The sequence below is a fragment of the Meriones unguiculatus genome, chromosome 18, assembly GCF_030254825.1.
Source record: "Meriones unguiculatus strain TT.TT164.6M chromosome 18, Bangor_MerUng_6.1, whole genome shotgun sequence".
Lineage (NCBI taxonomy): Eukaryota > Metazoa > Chordata > Mammalia > Rodentia > Muridae > Meriones > Meriones unguiculatus.
In genome coordinates this window covers 66,793,284-66,812,843 of record NC_083365.1, presented here as the reverse complement: position 1 = coordinate 66,812,843, position 19,560 = coordinate 66,793,284, and the positions used below count along the sequence as shown (strand labels likewise).

General features: G+C 51.4%; 2 protein-coding genes across 5 annotated transcripts in view; one reads left to right on the top strand and one right to left on the bottom strand.

The window, feature by feature from the left end:
* The first annotated feature begins 1,683 nt into the window (after positions 1-1,683).
* Tmem37 (transmembrane protein 37) lies at positions 1,684-7,839 on the top strand. The gene is made up of 2 exons (XM_021661724.2): positions 1,684-2,052; positions 7,027-7,839. Exons 1-2 carry the CDS (start codon positions 2,032-2,034, stop codon positions 7,636-7,638), a joined length of 633 nt encoding a protein of 210 aa, XP_021517399.1. The 5' UTR covers positions 1,684-2,031; the 3' UTR covers positions 7,639-7,839.
* Positions 7,840-11,483: 3,644 nt separating this feature from the next.
* Sctr (secretin receptor) overlaps positions 11,484-19,560 on the bottom strand; it is a 52,662-nt gene continuing 44,585 nt past the window's right edge. For 3 of the 4 annotated variants that reach the window (XM_060371683.1, XM_021661727.2, XM_060371685.1), the window contains 4 exons: positions 18,663-18,754; positions 17,618-17,744; positions 13,020-13,061; positions 11,484-11,905 (listed from right to left, as the gene is read on the bottom strand). In XM_060371683.1, the coding sequence (XP_060227666.1) occupies positions 11,735-11,905; positions 13,020-13,061; positions 17,618-17,744; positions 18,663-18,754 (432 nt within the window). In that variant the 3' untranslated portion in view covers positions 11,484-11,734. The other variant, XM_060371684.1, reaches the window with a different exon arrangement.

Here is a 19,560-nt window from a genome sequence, read left to right as displayed (position 1 = left end):
TGGACCTTCTTGCTGACAAGGCATGCTACTCTAAATTCAACTGATTCAAGACTTTTCTGTTCTTATAAACAACAGCTAAAAGGCGCCCTACCCACAGACAGCTAGCAATCTCAGAAGGCACAAGACCGGTATGAAACTTTTTTTTTCTTTATGAAACAAGGTCTCACGTGGCTCAGGCTAGCCTTAAACTTACCATGTAGTGGAGAATGACTGAACTTCTGATCCTCCTGCCTCCACCTCTCAAGGGCTGTGATTACAGGTGTCTCTAGTAGCACACCTCATCTATGTGGTGCTGGGGATGGAACCCAGAGCTGCTTGCATGCTAGGCAAACCCTGCCCTACCCCTGAGTGACAGCTTCAGCAACGGCTCCTTCTAGTGCTCCTTCAGGATGGGTGAAAACTACTCTAGACTCTGGCAGAATATTCTAGAGCTGCTTGAAGGGACAGCCATTCCCCTCCCCCAGGTTAGGGGAGAGCTAGCTCCTCCTTCCCTGTGAGCTCTTTCCATGGAGTCCAGAGAGTCAGAGAAATGAATGCCTGGCTTCTAGAGTCCTGGACTGGGGAGAAAACAGGTGGTGCTGGAGAGGAGGCTGGCGGGCGGAGGAAAGGCCAGTGGCTGGACTTGGCCAACTGCCCTTGGCTCAGGCCTCTAGCCCAGAGCTAGCAGCCCCAATGTCACCCACTGTAGGTCTCACCCATCTCACTGGTCACAAGACTCAGGGAAAGACCCAGCAACGAGTGTGTGTGTGTGTGTGTGTGTGTGTGTGTGTGCGCCAGCCAGCATCTCAGGTGGCCCTGAGAACGGGAAGGCAAGAGGAGGTGAGGAAGGGCCTCCACACCCCACCTGCCTGCCCCAGGACTGGCTCCGGGACTGGCCAAGGGGTTCTCTGACAGACGGAAGCAGATGAATGTGGAAGCAAGGTGCAAGCGAGGCTCTGTCTTCCTGGTTTCCCAGGGTTCCTTCCGGGGAGACATGGTAGTTTTTTCAATGTTCATAGGTAAACCAGCGAGAGCTGCCTGCTGGCCAGAGCACTCTATGTGATTTTCAAGTCCATCTAATCTATCCCTTAGTCAGCACCTTGTTTTACCGTAAGCAGGACCTCACCCACCCCCTTCCCCTCACTGAAACCCTTGCCTTCATACTGGACCCCCCATCCCTTTGTATACCCATCATCACCACCACCACCCCAACTACCCCACCCCCCATTTTACTTATGCTGCTGAGAAAGAAACCCAGGGCCTTGTGCATGCTAGACCAAGATCTTTGTCAGGACCCCTCCTCTCCTTCCTCCTGTTCCTCCCCTCCCCCTTTCCCTCCTCCCTCCCACCCCTCTCCTCCCTTCTCTTTCCAATTACAAGGTCTCTTTGTATCCCAGGCTGCCCTGGCACGCACCATGTAACAACCTAGACTAGCCTCTAACTCAAAGCAATCCTTCTGCATCAGCTCTTCAAATGCTAGAATTACAGGAATCTGCCACCACATCTGGCCTAATACTTGCGGATAGTCCCTGAGGGGATCCGGAGACAAGGACCTGTCGCATCCTCGGTGGAGGGTAAACTAAGGCAAGTGACAGCCCCAGAAGGTTCTGGTCCACTCACACGTCACAAAAGCCTTGCAAGAGCCTAGCCAATCACACATTATCTCACTTATTAACCAAAGCTCAGCGCCGTTAAACTAACAGTCCAAAGTCACACAACCGGTGTGGAAGCCAGAACCCTGGCGGGATCCTCCACCTTTTGCACCCAGGTGCACCTTCCGGACACTTGGCCCTTCAAGCTTGGATCGGAACCAAATCTCCCAGCCCTCGAGGAATCTGCATCCAGGGGAGGATCGCAAGCTGGATCACCCGGGTACCGCGTCTCTGGAACCCAAGGCGCTGAGTCAGCGTAACCCGAGCAGCCTAGTGACCGAGAAGCCCCCGCCCCCGGCTTGTGCCCCGCCCCGAGAGAGAGAGCCAGCCCCCGCGGCCAAGCTCAGCCGGAGTGCGCGACAGCTAGGCCAAGCGACAGCGCGGCCGCCCAGGGCGCAGCATGACGGCCATCGGCACGCAGGTAGTCCGAGGGACCCGCGGGGCGCAGAGCCAGGGCACAGCTTACCTGGGGGGAGGACTGGGAACCCTCGGTAACTGAAGCCTTGGGTCAGGGTGAAAACTCCCCAAGGTGCCTAGGTCTTGCTGGGAATCTCCCTGGAAGGTTCCTCTGAGAGAGATCCCAGGGTACCTGCTCCCTCAATGCAGCTCGCTCTGCGCGATCTTCTAGGCCTCTGATTGCGCCCCTGAGAGCACCAGGAGCGCAATCAGAGGTCACCAAACTTTTCTGCAGGGTCACCAATGAGTGACCTGTTGGTTAGACTTTTCTCGGGGAGTCGTTGGGAATTTTTAAAAACTGGGCGTCTAGAGTTCCCAGTTCTCTCCCGTGGCAGAGTGACAGAATGGACTTGCAAAATACCAGGCTTGCTTTATGTAAGGGAGGACGCTGCCCACGGAGCCAGGACTTTCTGGGAGCCGGGACTGCAAAGATCATCTTCCTCCAAAACGTGTTTGTAGAGCTAGATGGAACTGAGGTGGGAGTATACTCACTGGGGACCCCAGGAAAAAGGCTCCCGGGACAGAAGCGGCAGCTTCCCTAAGATCTGGCTTCTTTTGGAGCAACACGGAGTGTTTATGTTGGCTGGGAATCTCCGCATTCCTGCCCCCTTCAAAGGGCGGTCGGGAAGTGTCCGCTACCCGCTACCCGCGGGCCAGCTTCCTGCTCACCCAGGCATGCTGGTGCCTGGCTGTCCTCCAGGCGTACACTGTCCAGTCTGGTCCTGAGAAGTACAGAGGTCAGTTGACTCTGCCTTCAGGTGCTCAGGCCTGATGACACTGATAACGTTAGGTAGTGTTCCACCCATCAATCGTCATTATTTTTTATCATTATCAACTGCTTGAGACAGGCAGGGTCTAGTTGCCTAGGATACTCTCAGATTGCCGGGCTCCATCCACCCTCCTTCCTCAGCCTCCTGAGTAGCTGGCATTATCGGAATAGGCCACCCCTACCCATTTTACAGAGAGATAACTGAGGCTTAAAAGAACACAGCCCACAGTGGGTAGCTAAGTGACAGGATGTAGACAAATTCAGGTCTTCCTGCCTTTGCACCTCATTCACCCCTTTAGTGAAAAAAGAAAAACAAAACAAAGAACAAACAAACAAAAACCAGCTGTGCTCAGGTCATCCCCAAACTCTTTTTACCAGAACTCAAGTTGCTAGGGAGTGTCAGGGTCTCTCCTTCAGTGACTTCTTTATCCTTGTTCCTGATCATATTCCAGACCATCTCCAGGGAGGTGCCTTGGGAGAAAGGCGCAAGAAGAAAAGAGGATGAGGCCAGGTGTGGGGCACCCAAAAGGAGATACTCAGAAACCAGTGTGGCTGCGGGGAAAACTAGGCTAAACAGTGCAAAAGCCATTGGTAGGAGCCCCTTTAGAGGGGAGAGGGAGGCCGACGGGAGAGGAAGGCGGGGGTGGGGTGGGGTGGAGGAAATCAAGGAGAAGAATTGGAGAATATGAGGAAGAGGAGACAAGGAAAAGAAATGATGGAAGGGAGAAGAGGGTGGGAAGAAAGAGGAGAGGCAGCAAGAGAAAGAAGGGTAGAAGGAGAGAAAGGGAGGACGGGGGAAGAGGAAGAAAAAGAGAGGAAAGGGAGGCAAAAGGAGGGAAGAAGGGAGAAGAGGATGAGTGAAGAGAAAGGGAGGAGAGCGGTGGCATATTTGCTCAGGCTGGGCTATGTGTGGATGTGCAGAGCACACTTGTCCCTACCCTGAGGAGAACTTGGCCAGTGACTTCATCACCATAGCAACCTTAAGAATTAGGTACCATTATCACCCTTTAGTGGAGAGGAGGAGACTGGTGATAAATGATAGCTAAAAAGCAAGACCTGTTAGTGTAGATCTTTATTCCAGCCACTTGAGAAGCTGGGGCGAGGAGACCTCAGTCAGTGCTGGGACAGTGACCAGGCCCCGGCAGAGGACTCAGAAGAGTGCTACAGGAATGTGAGGAATGAGTGTGACTCCAGTATGCATACGTGGGATGTTGTCCTTCTTGGGGACTAGAGGATGATACAACATGGTGTTGGGTTGGCCTCAATAGCCCAGTGGAGTTGAGGCAGCAGGCCAGTGGGAACCGTTCAGGGTCACAGGTTCAGAGACAAGGAGCAGTGTTAGAGGAGCTGACTGAAGGGACTGCCCTAAGGCACAGAGATGAGGCTGACGGGTAGGGGCAGGACTGGCTGCCCACTTCCCCTTTCCCAGCCCTTCCACTGAGCTGCTGCCACTCAGATGTACCCCACCCCCCACCCCAGGAGAGGATTCCAGGCCCTGAGTCACTGGAAGTTGGTGGTGGTGCCAGCAGTTTTGAGTGAGGTGCACAGTGGTTCAAGACTGCCTTATTCATGATCGATGCTGGTGACACTGACCACTCTAAAGAACTGAGAGCCACCTGTGGGCCACACACTTTATATGTGGGGGCTAGAGGGATGGGACATCCTGAAGTGCCCTTTCTCCTCAGGCTCTGTCTTCGAGGGTTTTTGAGACAGGGGCTCTCATTGACCTAGAACTCAGCTAGGCTGACAGACCAGCACTTTCTAGTGACCTGGCCATCTACCTAACGATGAGATTACTTGCACCTGCTACAGGCAGACTTATTTATTCTTAACATGGGTTCTAGGAATGGAATTCAGGTCTCTGTGCTTGCTTGTACTCACCACCCTTTTGATGTCAGGATCTCTCCCTGGCCTAGAACTCACCATGTAGGTAAGACTGACTGGCCAGTAAACCCCAATAAACTCCACACACATACCTCCCCCTTCCCCGTGCTGGGATTAGAAGTGTGTGCACCAACATACCCAGCTTTTTTTTCATGGGTTCTGGGGATTGAATTCAGGTCCTCCTGCTTGCAAGCATTTTCCAGACTGAGCCACCTTCTGGTACGACACATCTCTAGTGACAGTAGCCTTTAATCCTTGCAGTTTTAAGGGTGACCAGTGAGTTTAACCAAAGCCTGCTTCAAGTCAAGGGAGGGAAAGGTGACACCAGATCTCTCTGTCACCTCTGTCTGATCCCAGTGTGCTCTCTTACGGCCTGGAGATTAAAGTCCAGTCTGGGCCTGGGACAGGCGGGGCTGAGGAAGGGACTGGATGTGCCTGTTTTCCAGACAGCATGAGGCCTGGGGTCAAAAGGTGTCTGAGCTGGCGTGTGTCTTGTGACTTGTTCTCTGCCCCCACGGCCGTCCCATCCTGTGACCATATTAGTCTCTAGGGATTCTGTGACCTTGCCAGGTGCTTTTCTGCAGGGATCTCCAGCTTCCCTGGGCAAATGAGAAAGCAAGTGCCCAGACGGGGATGTGGCTCACTCGAGAAAATGCTTGCTTAGCATGCATGGTTTTAAGCTCTAGCACCAAATAAACAAGCGTGGTGGTACTCCCCTGTCATCCCAGGACGGAGGAGGGTTACAAGTTCAACGTCATCCTAGGCGATACAGTGATTCAAGCTCGGACGTGTAAAACTCCAGCTCAAAATAAAGGGAGAAGTGTGTGTGTCTGTGTCTGTGTGTGTGTGTGTGTGTGTGTGTGTGTGTGTGTGTGTCACACACACACACACACACACAGAGAGAGAGAGAGAGCGCACAGGGAAGCCAAAGGTTGGTGCCAGGCTCTCTTCTCCCACTTTATTGCTTGAGACAGTCCCTCTGTGACTCTGAAGCTCACCAATTAATCTAAGCTGACTGGTCTGTGAGCTCCAGCAAGCATCTGCTCCCTAACCCCACCTAGTGCTGGAGTCACAGTTATGCGTCAGTACCACACCTGACTTTTTATGTGGGTGCTGGAGATCTGAACTCAGGTCCCCGTGCTTGCATGGCAGGGGACTGACTCATCTGTCTCCCCAGCCCTGGTCGACAGCCTCCCAGGAACCATGTCTTTTTTAGAGGGGTGTGGCCCACACTTGCCTCTGGAAATCTTTGTTTGCAGCTGGCTTATGTTTGCAGCCCTGCTCGCCTCACTTCTGCCTCTCTCACTTCCCAGCGCTGACCATTCTGTGTGAGTTATCTGTTTCTCTTGCCTCCCAAACCATGCTGTGACCTGCTTCTGTACACCCTGCAAAGTGAGTCACTTAACTTACGGGACAGGAGGCTCAGTCTATAAGGAGTTTCAAGTTGAAAACACAAGCTGCAAACTTGACTCCCCACCCCCACCCCACCCTCGTTCTTCCTCAAGTACCTACCAGGTGCACAGGCCTAACACCGTGCCTGGCACTGGGAAGATAGCAGTGGCATGTGGCCTTGCCCTCCTTGGGGACACAGTGTCCACACAGGACAGTCAAAGGCACTTTATTCCAAACCATCAGAATGGAGCAGAGAGGAAAACAGGGCGCCCGGTGGAGAAGAACAGTAGAGGCCCCACTAGGCCAGCTGGGTGGGGAAGGCCTCTCTGAGGAGAATAAGAACAGAGAAGGCTGCCATGGTGTGTGTGTGCTTGTGCATATGCGTGTGTGTCTGTGCATGTGCACACACATGCATATGGAAACCAGAGGCTAACTTTAACTTGTTATTTAGGCGCTCTCTCTCTCTCTCTCTCTCTCTCTCTCTCCCCCCAGCACTGAGATTGCATGCACTCCCCATCATGCCTGTCTTTTTAAAACGTGGGTTCTTGGGGTCAAGCTGTGGCCCTCACACTTGTAAAGCAAGCACTTCCCCAACAAGGCCGTCTCCCAGCTCCACCTTGGGCCTTTCACTCTGGGTAAAGATCCCGAGAGGAACAGTAAAAGATTACTTAGCAATTGGCAGACACAAGGCCAGGCTCCAGTAGAGGAGGGAGGACAGGTAGAAAAAGGAAGGACCCCTAGTAAGGGCGGGTCTAGTGGGAAACTGGGGAGGGTCAATGTTTTCCTTGATACCAGAGCAAAAAACAGGACTGGAGGAAGTAGGAATGCATGCTGGGAGTTTACCCTGGTGTCAGAGGCCCTTGCCAATTCACTGCTTCCTGTGGTATCTTCCAGGCCCAGAAGCTGTTGGGCCCTAAGAGGCCCCATTGGTCTTTCTTTGAGTCCTTCATCCGGACCCTCATCATCGTGTGCACTGCCTTGGCTGTGGTCCTCTCTTCAGTCTCCATCTGCGATGGCCACTGGCTCCTATCGGAGGATCGTCTCTTTGGGCTGTGGTCCTTCTGTACCACCGGCAACCACAGCGGACCACAGTGTATGAGAGACTTGAGCCAGACCCACGTGCCCGGGCTGGCTGTGGGCATGGGCCTGGCACGCAGCGTGGCTGCCATGGCCGTGGTGGCTGCCATCTTTGGCTTGGAGCTGCTCATAGTGTCCCAGGTGTGTGAGGATGTCCACTCACGGCGCAAGTGGGCCATCGGCTCCTACCTCCTCCTGGTCGCCTTCATCCTCTCCTCTGGGGGTCTCCTCACCTTTATGATCCTCCTCAAGAGCCAGCTCACCCTCCTGGGCTTCACTTTAATGTTCTGGTGTGAGTTCACGGCCTCCTTCCTCTTCTTCCTCAACGCCACCAGCGGCCTTCACGTTAACAGCCTCACTCAGCCCTGGGACCCTTCAGGGGAGACCCTGGCTTCTTTAAGAATGCACGATCATGACGGGACTCTCTAACATATGACCTCTGGCTGGGATTGCGTGAGACAACCGACGACCTTGAAGCTGCCACTTCTGCACTTAGCTCTAGACATGGCCCTGGGGAATCTCTTCAGCTGGCCTCCAGGAGGAGTGGCACAGCACCACAGCACAGCAAGTTGGATAGGTTAGCCAAGCTATTATGATGTCAATTCTAAAATAAGAATATCCTAAAATGCCTTTCTTGGGTGTTTTCTCCCCTGGACTGGAGTAAAGTTTGAAAGAGACCATCAAGCAGTTCCAGGCTGGCTGCCCAGCTCTAGGGTTCGCACCCATTTCATTGATTGCACTGGAGTGCGGGCTGCAGGGGTCCAGGGAGATTTCCTTAAATTATTTGTGTGTGTGTGTGTGTGTGTGTGCGTGCATGTCTTCAATGTGTATGGGTTCATGTATGCATGGACGTACGTGCAAGTGTGTACATATGGAGGCCTGAGGTTGGTGTCTGGACTCATCCTCAATTGCTTTTCTACCTCATTCACTGAGGCAGGGTCTCTCAATCAAACCCAGAGCTCACCTGTAAGGCTAGTCTCATGAATTCCCTTGCTCTGGAGCTACTCTGTCTCTGCCTCTCAGGGCTGGGATTACAGGTGAGTCACCACACCTCGCCAACATTCATGTGGGTTCTAGGGCTCCAAACCCTGGTCTTTCTGTTTGCATGGCAAGTGCTTTAACCGCTGAGCCATCTCCCAGCCCAGCCCCTGGGCCTCTTGAGGTTTCTGCCAACAGTTCAGTCGTCCACCTGGGGGCCCATCACCGCATAGGACCTTCTCGCATCAGCTCACGGGGATTTTTGTACACATTTCCCTGACTTTAGCAGAATTCTTCGAGAAAGCCTTGTGAATAGTAGCTTTTCAGTCTATTGCCTTAAAATCCCTTGTGTGGGCCCACAAGCTCTGGAACACCCGTTTCTAGAGGCTAACTGAAGCCTTCCTTGAGCAACTGGCCCACTGGGACGCTTAGGTGATCTCTACCATAGTCTTCCCCAAGGCCAGTTTGGACTCAGGGCTGTTTGTGAGACTGTCAGTTGTAAGGGTCATGTGGCCTCAGGGTCCACTTCTGACCCTGGAACACATTTCAAAGAGCACATGCTTGCACTGCTGAACTCCATGGTGGGTGAGGGGACAAACGGATGCTGAGTAATAATTAACAGCTTGCAGGGGATAGGTGGCAGTGAAAGGGGTCAGGAACCAGTGGAGATTTCCATGCTCAGCGGAGGAACCGTTCTCTCTCTGCCTGTCTCTCTCTCTCTGTGTACGTAGGTGGTAGAAGTGTGTGTTTGTGTGCACACGTGTGCATGTGTATGCAGGCACATGTGTGTGCAGGTGCATGTGTGTGTGTGTGCACCAGTGCATGGAGGCCAAGGACAACCTTGGCCTCCCCTACTTTCCACCACCACCAGCCTTTTTTAATCTTTCTGTGCAGATGTGGGCGTGCACACAGCACAGCACACAGGTGGTGCTGAGAGGTCAGTATTCTCTATGGGCTTCCCCTTCCATCTTGTTCAAGACAGGGTCTTCCTCGTTGTTCTCAGCTGCACAGGCCTGCCAGCCTGTGAGCTTCCAAGGATTTCCTGTCCCTTGTTTTCACCTCTGAGCACTTGGGATTGCGGCTGTGATCACTACTGCATCCAGCTTTATGTAGTGCTGGGAATCCCAGTTCAGGGTCAGGTTTGTGTAGCAAGTACTTTTGCCCACTGAATTGTATTTTGGTTTTTGAGATGGTCTCTCTCTGGTCTAGAATTTGCCAAGTAGTCTGAGCTGGCTGGTCCATGAGCTCCAGAGACCTCCAGGTCTCCATTTTTATCAGAGCTGGGATTACAAGCACATGCCACCATGTCCAGCTTTTTTTTTTTTTTAACATTGGTTCTTCAGGTTAAACTCAGGTCCTGTGCTTGCAAGCAACTGATCAACTAGCTGAGCTCATTCCAGGCCCCAGATCTGAAGTTTTGCTCATTCTGTTGCCTCATTTTCATTTTTTTTTTAACTACCCAAAGGCAGGTGAAATGTTTTCTGTTATATTCATATTCTAGAAGATCTTTTTCTCCCCCAGCCACCGAATGGGTTTTTAGGCTTTGTCCTGACCTTGTCCTAAGGGTCTCTTCCTGGGCTAGGTGTATTTACCTGTGGTAATTTTTTTTTCTGGTGCTGGAGAGCACCCCAGGGTTTATACATGCTAATCACACACTTGACCGCTGAGGCCCCATTTTATTTTGAGAGAAAATTAGACTCCAGGCTGGTGTCTAATTTGCAGGCTCAGCCTCCCCACGTAGCTTCTATTGTGATTCTGTACACACACATATTCATGTATGCACATATGTGTGTGAGAGTACGCGTGCACTGGAGCTCAGAGCTCAACCTTAGGTGTCATTCTTGTACCTTGTTTTTGAGCTAGTGACCCTCATTGGCCTAGAACTCACCAAGTATGCTCTCCTGGATAACAAGCGAGCCCCAAGGATCCCCCGCCTCTGTCTCCCCAGCGCTGGGACTGTAGGCCTGCACAGTAGTGCCAGGCTTTTACACGGCTTCCAGAGACTGAACCCAGGTCCTCATCCACTTTACCCGCTGAGCCATCCCTCTAGCCTCTTCCACAGTGATTTTAAATATTCTTATTTTACTTATTGTGTGTGTGTACGTGTGTGTGTGCACGTGTCATGTGCACATGCGGGGGTTGGAGAACAACTCTGTGGAGATGGCTCATTCTTTCCACCTTTACACAGCTTCAAAGGAGCATCCTGCTTGCTCAGAGAGCGTCTGTCCTGGCTGAGCCACCTCGCTAGCCCCACTTTCGAGGTACCGTTATTCCAGGTGGGAGTCATGAGACCATGCTGAAGCCGGACCACCACCCCACACAGACCCTGGAGGTCCTCAGAACCTCGTTTTATTTTGTTTTGTGCAGCGCTGAGGATCACTCACATCCTGGTGAAGGCCTGGTGAACCTGGGCAGGTGCTCAGCGACTGAGCCATATGGCCGCCTCCACCTGAGGAGTTTGGCTGGGCTGTTACCAAAATCAGAGTTCCTCAACCATTCAGTCTGGCTCTTAGCCTGGAAAGGGGTCCTGCAGCGGCCTGCAAGATGCAAATGGGTGGCCATGGCGCCATTTCTGTTTGGTTTTCCGTTAGGTTTTGTTTTGGAAGAAGATTCAACCATTTCAACCTCCTTTATTCCCTTATGGAGTCAAGGAGTGCAAATACAAAGCCGGAGTTATGGAGGCTAAAAGTGCCGGGAGACAGGCCCTTGTCCTTTCCTGTTTGAGGGCGGGGAAGTCACCCCTTGCCTTGAAGCCCGGATGTTTAAAGACCATAGGCTAGGGTTCCACGGAGATGCCACTCTGGTAGCATCTTTCCCTTTGTGCATGAAGCCATGAGTCTGATTCCCAGGTGTGGCGGTGCACACCTGTACTTCTAGCACTAGGAAAGCGAAGGCAAGAAGATCATGTAAGTTCGAGGCCATCTTCAGCTGCCTAGAAGATTGCAGACTACAGGAGACACTGTCGTAGCTTGGCCAATCCTTGGGCCTTTGAGGAACTGTCTCCTACCCATACAGAGTACAGCTTACTTACTCTCCACGGAGCCCTCTTACCACATTAGGGATAACGAAAGGGGGTCAGATGCCCTGTGACTTCATCAGCGCAATTAGCTGTTGTCCTGAAGGCTTGGTGACAGCTTTAGGACAGCTGAGCTGAAACGGGGGGCAGACCAGATCGGCAAGGCCAAGGGTCTTGGTTCCTCATGTTTTCTGAGTGTCTGAGCTTGTCCATAAGAGAGAGCTGGGATTTGGAACATACCTTCCTCCCTAGGTGGCAAGGATTGACAGACAGACAAAGATTTTCTGGATGTCATTTTATTCCCCTGCTCCTTCTGTAGCTGCTGAATTGCTCTTCTCTGAAGAGCAAGAAAGCTCAGATGACCCGCCTGTTTCTTGCTCCATGATGACCCGGTGTCCCCTTGCTTAGGTCTGAGGAAGCGCAGACCTGGAGGGCAAGCCTGTTCAGCCACTCAGCACAAAATGGCTGCCGGGCAGGCGACCATCCTACCGAATGTCCATCCCTTTGTCCTCTGAAGGTCTTGCTGCATCCTCAGATGATGCTGGCCCTGGCGGTGTTCCGGCTCGGCTCTGAGGTGCTGGCCTTCGTGCTGTGGGTGGGGCCACTGGTGGCATTGCTGAAGGAGTTGTTGAGGGTCACGGGGCGCAGCGGGAACTCTTGGAGGTGCCACTGGCGCCATTTTTTCTGAACTTCGAGCTGCACCTGCCCAAGACTGGCCATCAGCTGCAGCAATGGCTTGGGAGAGAAGGCCAGGCCTGTGCCTGTAACCTGACTCACTTGTGGGTCCAGCTGGCTGCTACTGTCCTCCTGCGTCCCCCTGCCTAAAAGCCTGTGAGTGAGCATTTCCTGCCTCCTGTATAGAAGGTACTGAAGGTCCCCTCTACTCTGAGCACTTGCACCTGCCGTCTTTAATTCTTTTTTAAGTTATTAGAGAGAGGAGAGAAAGAGAGAAAGAGACAATACACGCATGCCATGGCATTCTTGTGAAAGTCAGAGGAAGCTCTCCTTCCACCACATCAGCTCCAGGGATTGGGGACAGACTTGTCAGACCTCAGGGTCCCCATGTTCACCTGCTGAGTCACCCTGCCTGACCTGTACCTGCCATCTTTTAACTCAACTTTTAACGCCCCCGAAAAGGTGTGAGATGTGCTCCACAAACTGCAGAATCAAGATCCAGATCTGCAGGCTCACTCTCCTATAAGCCCCCACCTCGCTCAGAAGATCTTGGGAGATCAGAGGATTTTCTCTGCAGACATTCCTTTATGGTCCCCAGTAGGGACACTCAAGCCAACCTTGGAATTCAGGTTTGATGTTTGATTTTTGGGGAACATCAGAGGTCATTCCCATTCAAATGTGTGTACCAGACAGGATTGGCCAGCAGCCACAAAGACACTTGGCTTGTGTGTAGCAACTTCGCCAGAGCCAACGTCTGGAGCTTCATATCCTGAAACCTAAGTCTCTGTGCGAGGCCACGGGAAGCTGAGCTCCAGGTGGGAAGTGACCCAGGTCAGGCATAGAGCAAGCAGCAGAGCTGCCAGGCACCTGGTTCTGAGGGTGGGAGGGTACTGGATGCTGGGTTTGCTGAACTTGCGCATGGATGAGAAGCCCCCTTTGAACTTGCAAAGGAACGCTTGATCGGCCCCACCTCAGACCCACAGGAGGGCTCTATCATGGATACACTGCCTAGGATGTGATTTAACATACCCCTCCAGGGCACTCTGCCAAGCAAGCAAAGGTGCCCAGGCACCCTTCCCATCCCCCTTCCATCCACAGGGGGGCTCAGCACTGCAATCCCACAGTTCCCCAAGACACTCACCTCACCATTGAGGAAGCAGTAAAGGATGGCTACCACCAGCCCCTGCCAAAGGAACTGTGTTAGTTCTTGTGCTGTGTTACTGAACACAGATCATCCCTCCCACCTGCTCTGCCTGAGTATGCTCATCACACACACACACACACACGCACACGCACACGCACACGCACACGTGCATGCATGTCAGCCTGGTGAATTCCCTACTTTGGAGCTCACAGTACCCTGATGTACCTACCTTGTTGAACACAAACCAGAAATCCTTTTCACCTATTAATCCCAAGGCCTGGCGTAGGAAACACTGGACCCTGACTGCAGGGTCGTCAGATCCTCTGAATGGTAAAGAGGGTCATCTAGGATAGCACAGACAGGAGGGCCTAAAGTATGTCTCCCCTGCATCCGACTGTGAGGGACACAGTCACACTGTAGGAGATGCTGGGCTCACAGGAAAGATGACCAGTTCCTACTGAAGAACAGATGTGTGGGAAGAGCAAAGCATGTGCACACACAGGCCTGTTAGCCATCGGGCGCAGCTCTGTGGTCCAGGCCTCCTGCCTCCTGCCTTGGAGGTCCAGTCTCCCTGGACCTTGCCTCAGAGTTCCTGTTTTCCGGATGGCATTGTGAGGGCCCTAGAGTGTCGCTGGGCAGCCTGCGGTTGTCTGTCTGTAATGCTGCAGAGCTGTGAATGACGTGTGATGGTTGGGACTGTTAACTTGTCAGAGGCCAGAATCACCAAGGAGGAAATCTCTGAGCATACCTGTGAGGGATTTTCTAGATGAGGTTAGTCAAAGGGAGAAGACCGTGGGAAGCAGTATTCCATCCAGTGTAGACAATGTGAACTGACAAGCAGCATTCATCTCTCTCTACGTACTGACAGAGGTACAGATTAATGCCACCAGCTGCCTCTGGTCCTGCTGCCAAGATTTCTCCACCATCATGAACTGTACCCTAGAACTCTGAGGCGAGGTAACCCCTTCTTCCCTTACATTGCTCTTGGCAGGGTGTTTTATCAAAGTAACAGTAAAACAACTGACCCCAGGAGCACCTGCTCCCTTCCTCCCTTAGAGCCCACCTCACATCCCACCTTCCCCGAAGGCCTGACCTCCGTCCTGATAATCTTCCTCTCCTAGGGGCTTTCATCTACAGCTTAAAACTTTGGCTGGCTCAGCTCCTCTTCCCTAGTCCCACCAGGTTCTGCCTTTAGCTACTTACTGCATTGAAGGATCCCAAAGGACAATGAACCTGCCCTTCTGTAGTGAGCTTAATATGTACCAGTGCTCAGGAATATTGGCTGTGTGTCTGTGTGCTTGCGCACCCATGTTACATGTATATAAATGCATGTGCTGTTTGATGAGGCCTAGAGCCAACAAGTCCACACCAGTCATTATCCTTACTTGGGTTTTTCAGTTGTGAGACAGGATTTCTCCTTGAACCTAGGGCTCTCTGAACAGGCTAGATAGGCTGGCTAATGAACTCCAGGGATCCACCTGCCTTTGCCACACCAGCTGTTTGAATGGTTGCCAGGGATTCAGGCTCAGGTCCTCACACTTGTGCAGTGAGCAATTTACTCATCGAGCAGCGCCCTCAGGCTGTTTAGAAGGGGTAGGACTGGAATCCACGGCCTCAGACATGCGAAGCACGTGTTCTGCCCTTGAGACACGAACAATGCTGGGGAGGCTTTGTTGTTGTTGCTGTTATAGGTGCCTATGTTTTTTTCTTAAAGATTGATTTATGTGAGGTCATATGTATATGTGTGCGTAAATGTGTATGCTACAAGTGTTCAGGTGCCTGTGGAGGCCAGAAGAGAACATTCCTGGAACTGTAGCAGGCAATCGTGAGTCACCTGATAGAAGTCTCTGAAGCAAACTCAGGTCCTTTGTAAGAACAGCAAGAACTCTTAACCACTAGGCCATTTCTCCACATTTTTTTTTTTTTTGAGACAGGATCTTGCTACATTGTTTAGGATGGTTGATAGATACAGATTCATTCTGCTGTTTTCCTCACTTTGGTATGTGGTTTGATAGGTTTATGTGTGAATATACATACATGTATATGGGCACATACACATATTTTATTTATATATTTATGTACATTAGAACACTTTGTGGGGACAAGATCTCATTAAGCATCTCGAAGGTCAGTGGCTGGCTTGGAATTTGCAGTGTAGCCCAGACTAGCCTAGAGCATGAAGCTATCTTCCCAACTCTGCTGCCCAAGGGCTGAGGAGTCCACCTGCGGACCACCAAGTCCAGCTATTTACATGTTTTTAATGATCTTTTCATTCATACACAAGTCCATGGGACATTAGGAAAGTGTTCTTGTTTTGTTTTCTTTCTTCAATTTTGTCTTCCCAGGTCTGGGGACAGGAACTCCCTATCCAATGGAGAGGCAGCTCTAGGACCCCCAAGCTTTCTGAACACTCACTACCCACTTTGGTGGTTAGGCCAAGTCCTTCCGACGATCTGGACCGGATCTCAAACTCCACAGTCACTGGACGGGCCATAGTGAACCCATTGTTACATATGCAACAGGACCAGGTGCTGGCAGAGGCTCTGGTGGGGAAGCGTCTCGGAGGAGGGTATAGGGCGCAGCCTGGGGTTGGGTTTCAAATAGGAGAGAGGTCTGACTCACTGTGTCCCCACTGAGGCATCTTGCCTGGGACCCAGAGCAGTGGCAGCAGTCCAGCTCAGTCTACCCAGAGCAGAATCCAAGGGATGAAGGGAGAATGGAGTCCCCACTCCGAGGCTAAGACCTCCCCACTGGGAGGGCTCTGCTGGAGTCTTAGTCCTCAAGCCTCTAGCACGATCACAACGCTTCTTTGAGCATGAGCTTGCTTCACTGGTGTGTGTGTGTCTGTGTCTGTGTCTATGTATGGGTAGGAACACATGCATGCATGGGTCATACTGGGCTGGAACCCAGGGTCTCCAGCATGCAGGGCAAATGTTCTACCAGTCAGCTGCATGCCAGACCTATTGGCTCTCCTCTAACAGATATTGTGAGTCTTGAAACAAGCTGTTCTTGCTTTGGCCTCTGGAAAGCTCCAAACTCAGGCTGACCTCAGCATTGCTATGTAGTGAAGGATGACCTTGACCCCCACCTCCCCCGCCCCCAGCGCTTAGATTACAGAATACACCACTACACCAATTTTTTTTCCCCACTGATAAGTCATCTACATAATTTTTTCTCCATCTGTTGTTTCTGAAAGTGACTGCATGTTATTTTTGGAAGAAAATGGCTACAAGCAAATAAATAAAGTCAGAGCGCGAGGCTTGAGACTCCAGTTAAGGTTCCTTCTTACGCATCTCATTGTTGTTGCTCTAACCTCACAGCATTTTGATGAGTTAGAGGTAGGTGACCTCTCCCTGCACCTCCCGTCAAATGATTCTGTTAAAACCTCCAATAGTCAGGGGCTAAGAAGATGGTTCAGCAGGTAAAGTGTTTGCTTCGCAAGCACCAGGCCCTGAGTTCCATCCCAGAACCTATCTAAATGATTCAGGATGTAGCAGCACCCTGGGAGACAGAGATTGGCATGTCCCTGGGACTGGCTGGCCAGCTAGCATGGTCTAGCATGGTCTATTTGTGTAGCCTACTTGTTAAGTTTCAGGCTACAGAGAATTCCTGTGTAAAAAACAAAAAAGAAGAAAAAAAAACAAGGTGGCTTGTTCCTAACGATGCCGTTCCCCTGGCACACTTATTTGCATGCATACACACACACAATCCAGGATCTTCTTGCCACCCACTCCCGTTTCCTGCTCCTTAGGTGTAAGCAGAGTCCAGCCTGACCTCTCTTAACTGATTTAGCAGACTCCAGCAGAGCCCTCCCAGTGGGCAGGTCTTAGCCTCTGAGTGGGGACTCCACTCTCCCTTCATCCCTTGGATTCTGCTCTGGGTAGACTGAGCTCTTAACTGATTAGATAACGTGCTGAGGCTGCGAGTTTCCAGTTTCTCAGCTGTAGGCATTTCCTCTGGACAACCCAGCAAGAAAAGCAGGGTTCATCTGCTGCCCGTGGCGTTAGGCAGTGTGTGCCTCGCTGTGGTTGAGACTGTGCTACCTGCTATGGTTGTGTAACATTTTGTATGTCAAGCGGGGGAGGGGTGATTTTGCCTTTCTTTCTCTCAGCAGTCAGCACTCCCACCCCACTTGAAATATGGTTTTTCTGCTGGAGACTCAACATCATTTGGCATCACATGGCCACGGCATGAGACTGACTTTCAGGTTTGCTGTCTCTGCAGCCTGATTTCTCTCTAAGTTGTGTGCGTGTGTGTGTTGTGTGTGCGTGTCTGTACATGTGTCCGGTGAATGCACGTACATTGGTGTGGAGGGCTCAGGTGTCTTCTGACATTTGGTTTGACACAGGGTCTCTCACTGGCCTGGAACCTCTCCACAAAGGGCAGGCTAGCTCACTCGTGAGCTCCAGTGTTCTCCTGCGTGTGCCCCCATCTCATCTTCCCTGGGATTGTAGGCATGCACCACCATGGGCAAGCTTTCGGTGGGGTCTGGGGGTTGGACTCAGGTTTCCATGCTCACAATGCCAGTAATTTACTGACTGGGCCACTGCTCTAGTCCTGGAGAGCCCTCTTTAAATCACAGGCCCCGAACTTACCTGGAAGGAGCCCAGGGCCAGTTCAAAGAACAGCTGGACCTCCATGGCGTCCTCTGGGGAGAAGGCAAAGACGATGTAGTGAATGCCGAACAGGGGGATCAGCAGGAGGGTGGACTTGGCCAGGCGCCTGGGGACACAGGGACACGCTGCCACTCGGGACTGACCTCAGTGCCCCCTCACAGACGCCTCAACTCACTTAGGGCCTGACCACTTTGAGTCTGGCTGCAGTGTCTCTAGATATTTTTTTTCAGTTTGGGGAGTTTGGCTTGTTTTTCTGGATCAATCTATCATCTACCTGTCTATCCACATCTGTCGTCTCTTTGTGTACCTACCAGCTATTTAGCTATCATTTATCAGTCATCTTTGTACCTGTTTATCTATCATCTATCAATCATTTATCTATCACCTGTCTGTCATCTTTGAATGTTTGTATCTGTATCTGTTATTTATCCATACAATTACTTATGTATCATCTACCCAGCTACCCACTTATCTATGATATTTTACAGTGTGAGGTGCAGAGCCCTGGCCCCCACTCACGCCAGGAAAGTATAATAGAGCAACCTCTTCACCATGTTTTTATTTATTCTGAAAAGTCTGCAAAGTCCCACGTGCTCGGCACTTGGTAAGGACAACAACACTCACCAGATTCACGCCAAGCCTCAGTGCTTCCGGCCACCCACCCCTATCAGTGACGTAAGTAAAGCTGTAGCAGCATATAAAGCTGATGCCTGGGCTATGGCTGCTGCTTAGCAAACAATGTCATACCCTTTCTTGTCCACTCCATCTCAACACCTCCTCCCACTTCCTCCCCCTCCCAGCCTTGCAATGTTCCGATCTCTCTGTTGTAGGTTTCCTGTCTGGTTTCCTAGTTTTCTCTCCCCACATAATTTCCATGTCTGCGGTTTCATACTGAGGCATATTTGCACCCACCCACCCTAGTTATCCCATAGGTAGTCTCGGCCTGACTCTGTGGAGTAAACAGCAGGCACTCAGTGGATGCTTGCTGACTGCCCGAGCATGCCAAGGTCTGCCTTGCACTTACTTATAATTGTTTGTTTCATTTCCTCTTGTTTCTTGGGTTCTAAGTTTTCTCATCAGGATTCTTAGAATGTTTATAAAAAAGATGAAATTGATCTGCAAGACAACACAGAGGTCAGGCTTAAGGCGTCCTGTCTCCTGAGTCCTCTGTCCTGGCCCCGATCCCTAGAGCTGGGGCAGGAAAGACATCACAACCAGGATGGCAAATCATAGCTGTTCATCCGTATACCCCGAGTCCCAGGGACACGAATAAATCCAGAGGCCATGGCTGAAAGCAGTACACCCTGCTGTCCAGGCTCTGCGGCTCATGGGTAATAGTTGCCAGCCAGATCATTCACTCTTGGTCTTGGAACCCCCTGCGAGTTTTGATGCATGCAGGTTTGCCTGCACGTGGAGTCCACTTTTTAAAAATTTTGTTATTTTATTATATTTGTGTTTGTGCTCATGAGTGCAGACACACGCACGCACACACACACACACACACACACACACACACACACCTGTGGAGGTCAAAATCTAACTTTTATGAGTTACTTCCCCCTTCCACTGTGGGTTCTAGCAATGCACCTCAAGTGGTCAGCTTTGCATTGCAAGCGCTTTTTCTTACAGAGCCATCTGCCAGCCCACGCTTTCCTTTCTGATACAGCATACCACGACGGAGCTCAGACAAACCTCAGGCTCTAAATTCTCCTGCCTCAGTCTCCCGACTGACAAAATACCTCATCATGCTTGGGAGCACTTTGCTTTCTGTTTGCTTTGTTGTTGCTGGTGGTGGGTTTGGGGTTGAGGGGGAAGCAATCTCGTTGGAAATGTTTGTTTGTTTGTTTATCCAAATCTATGATCTAGGTTCCAGTAGGAGACCCTGGCCCAAAAAATAAGGTGAATGACTCCTGGCAAGCTTT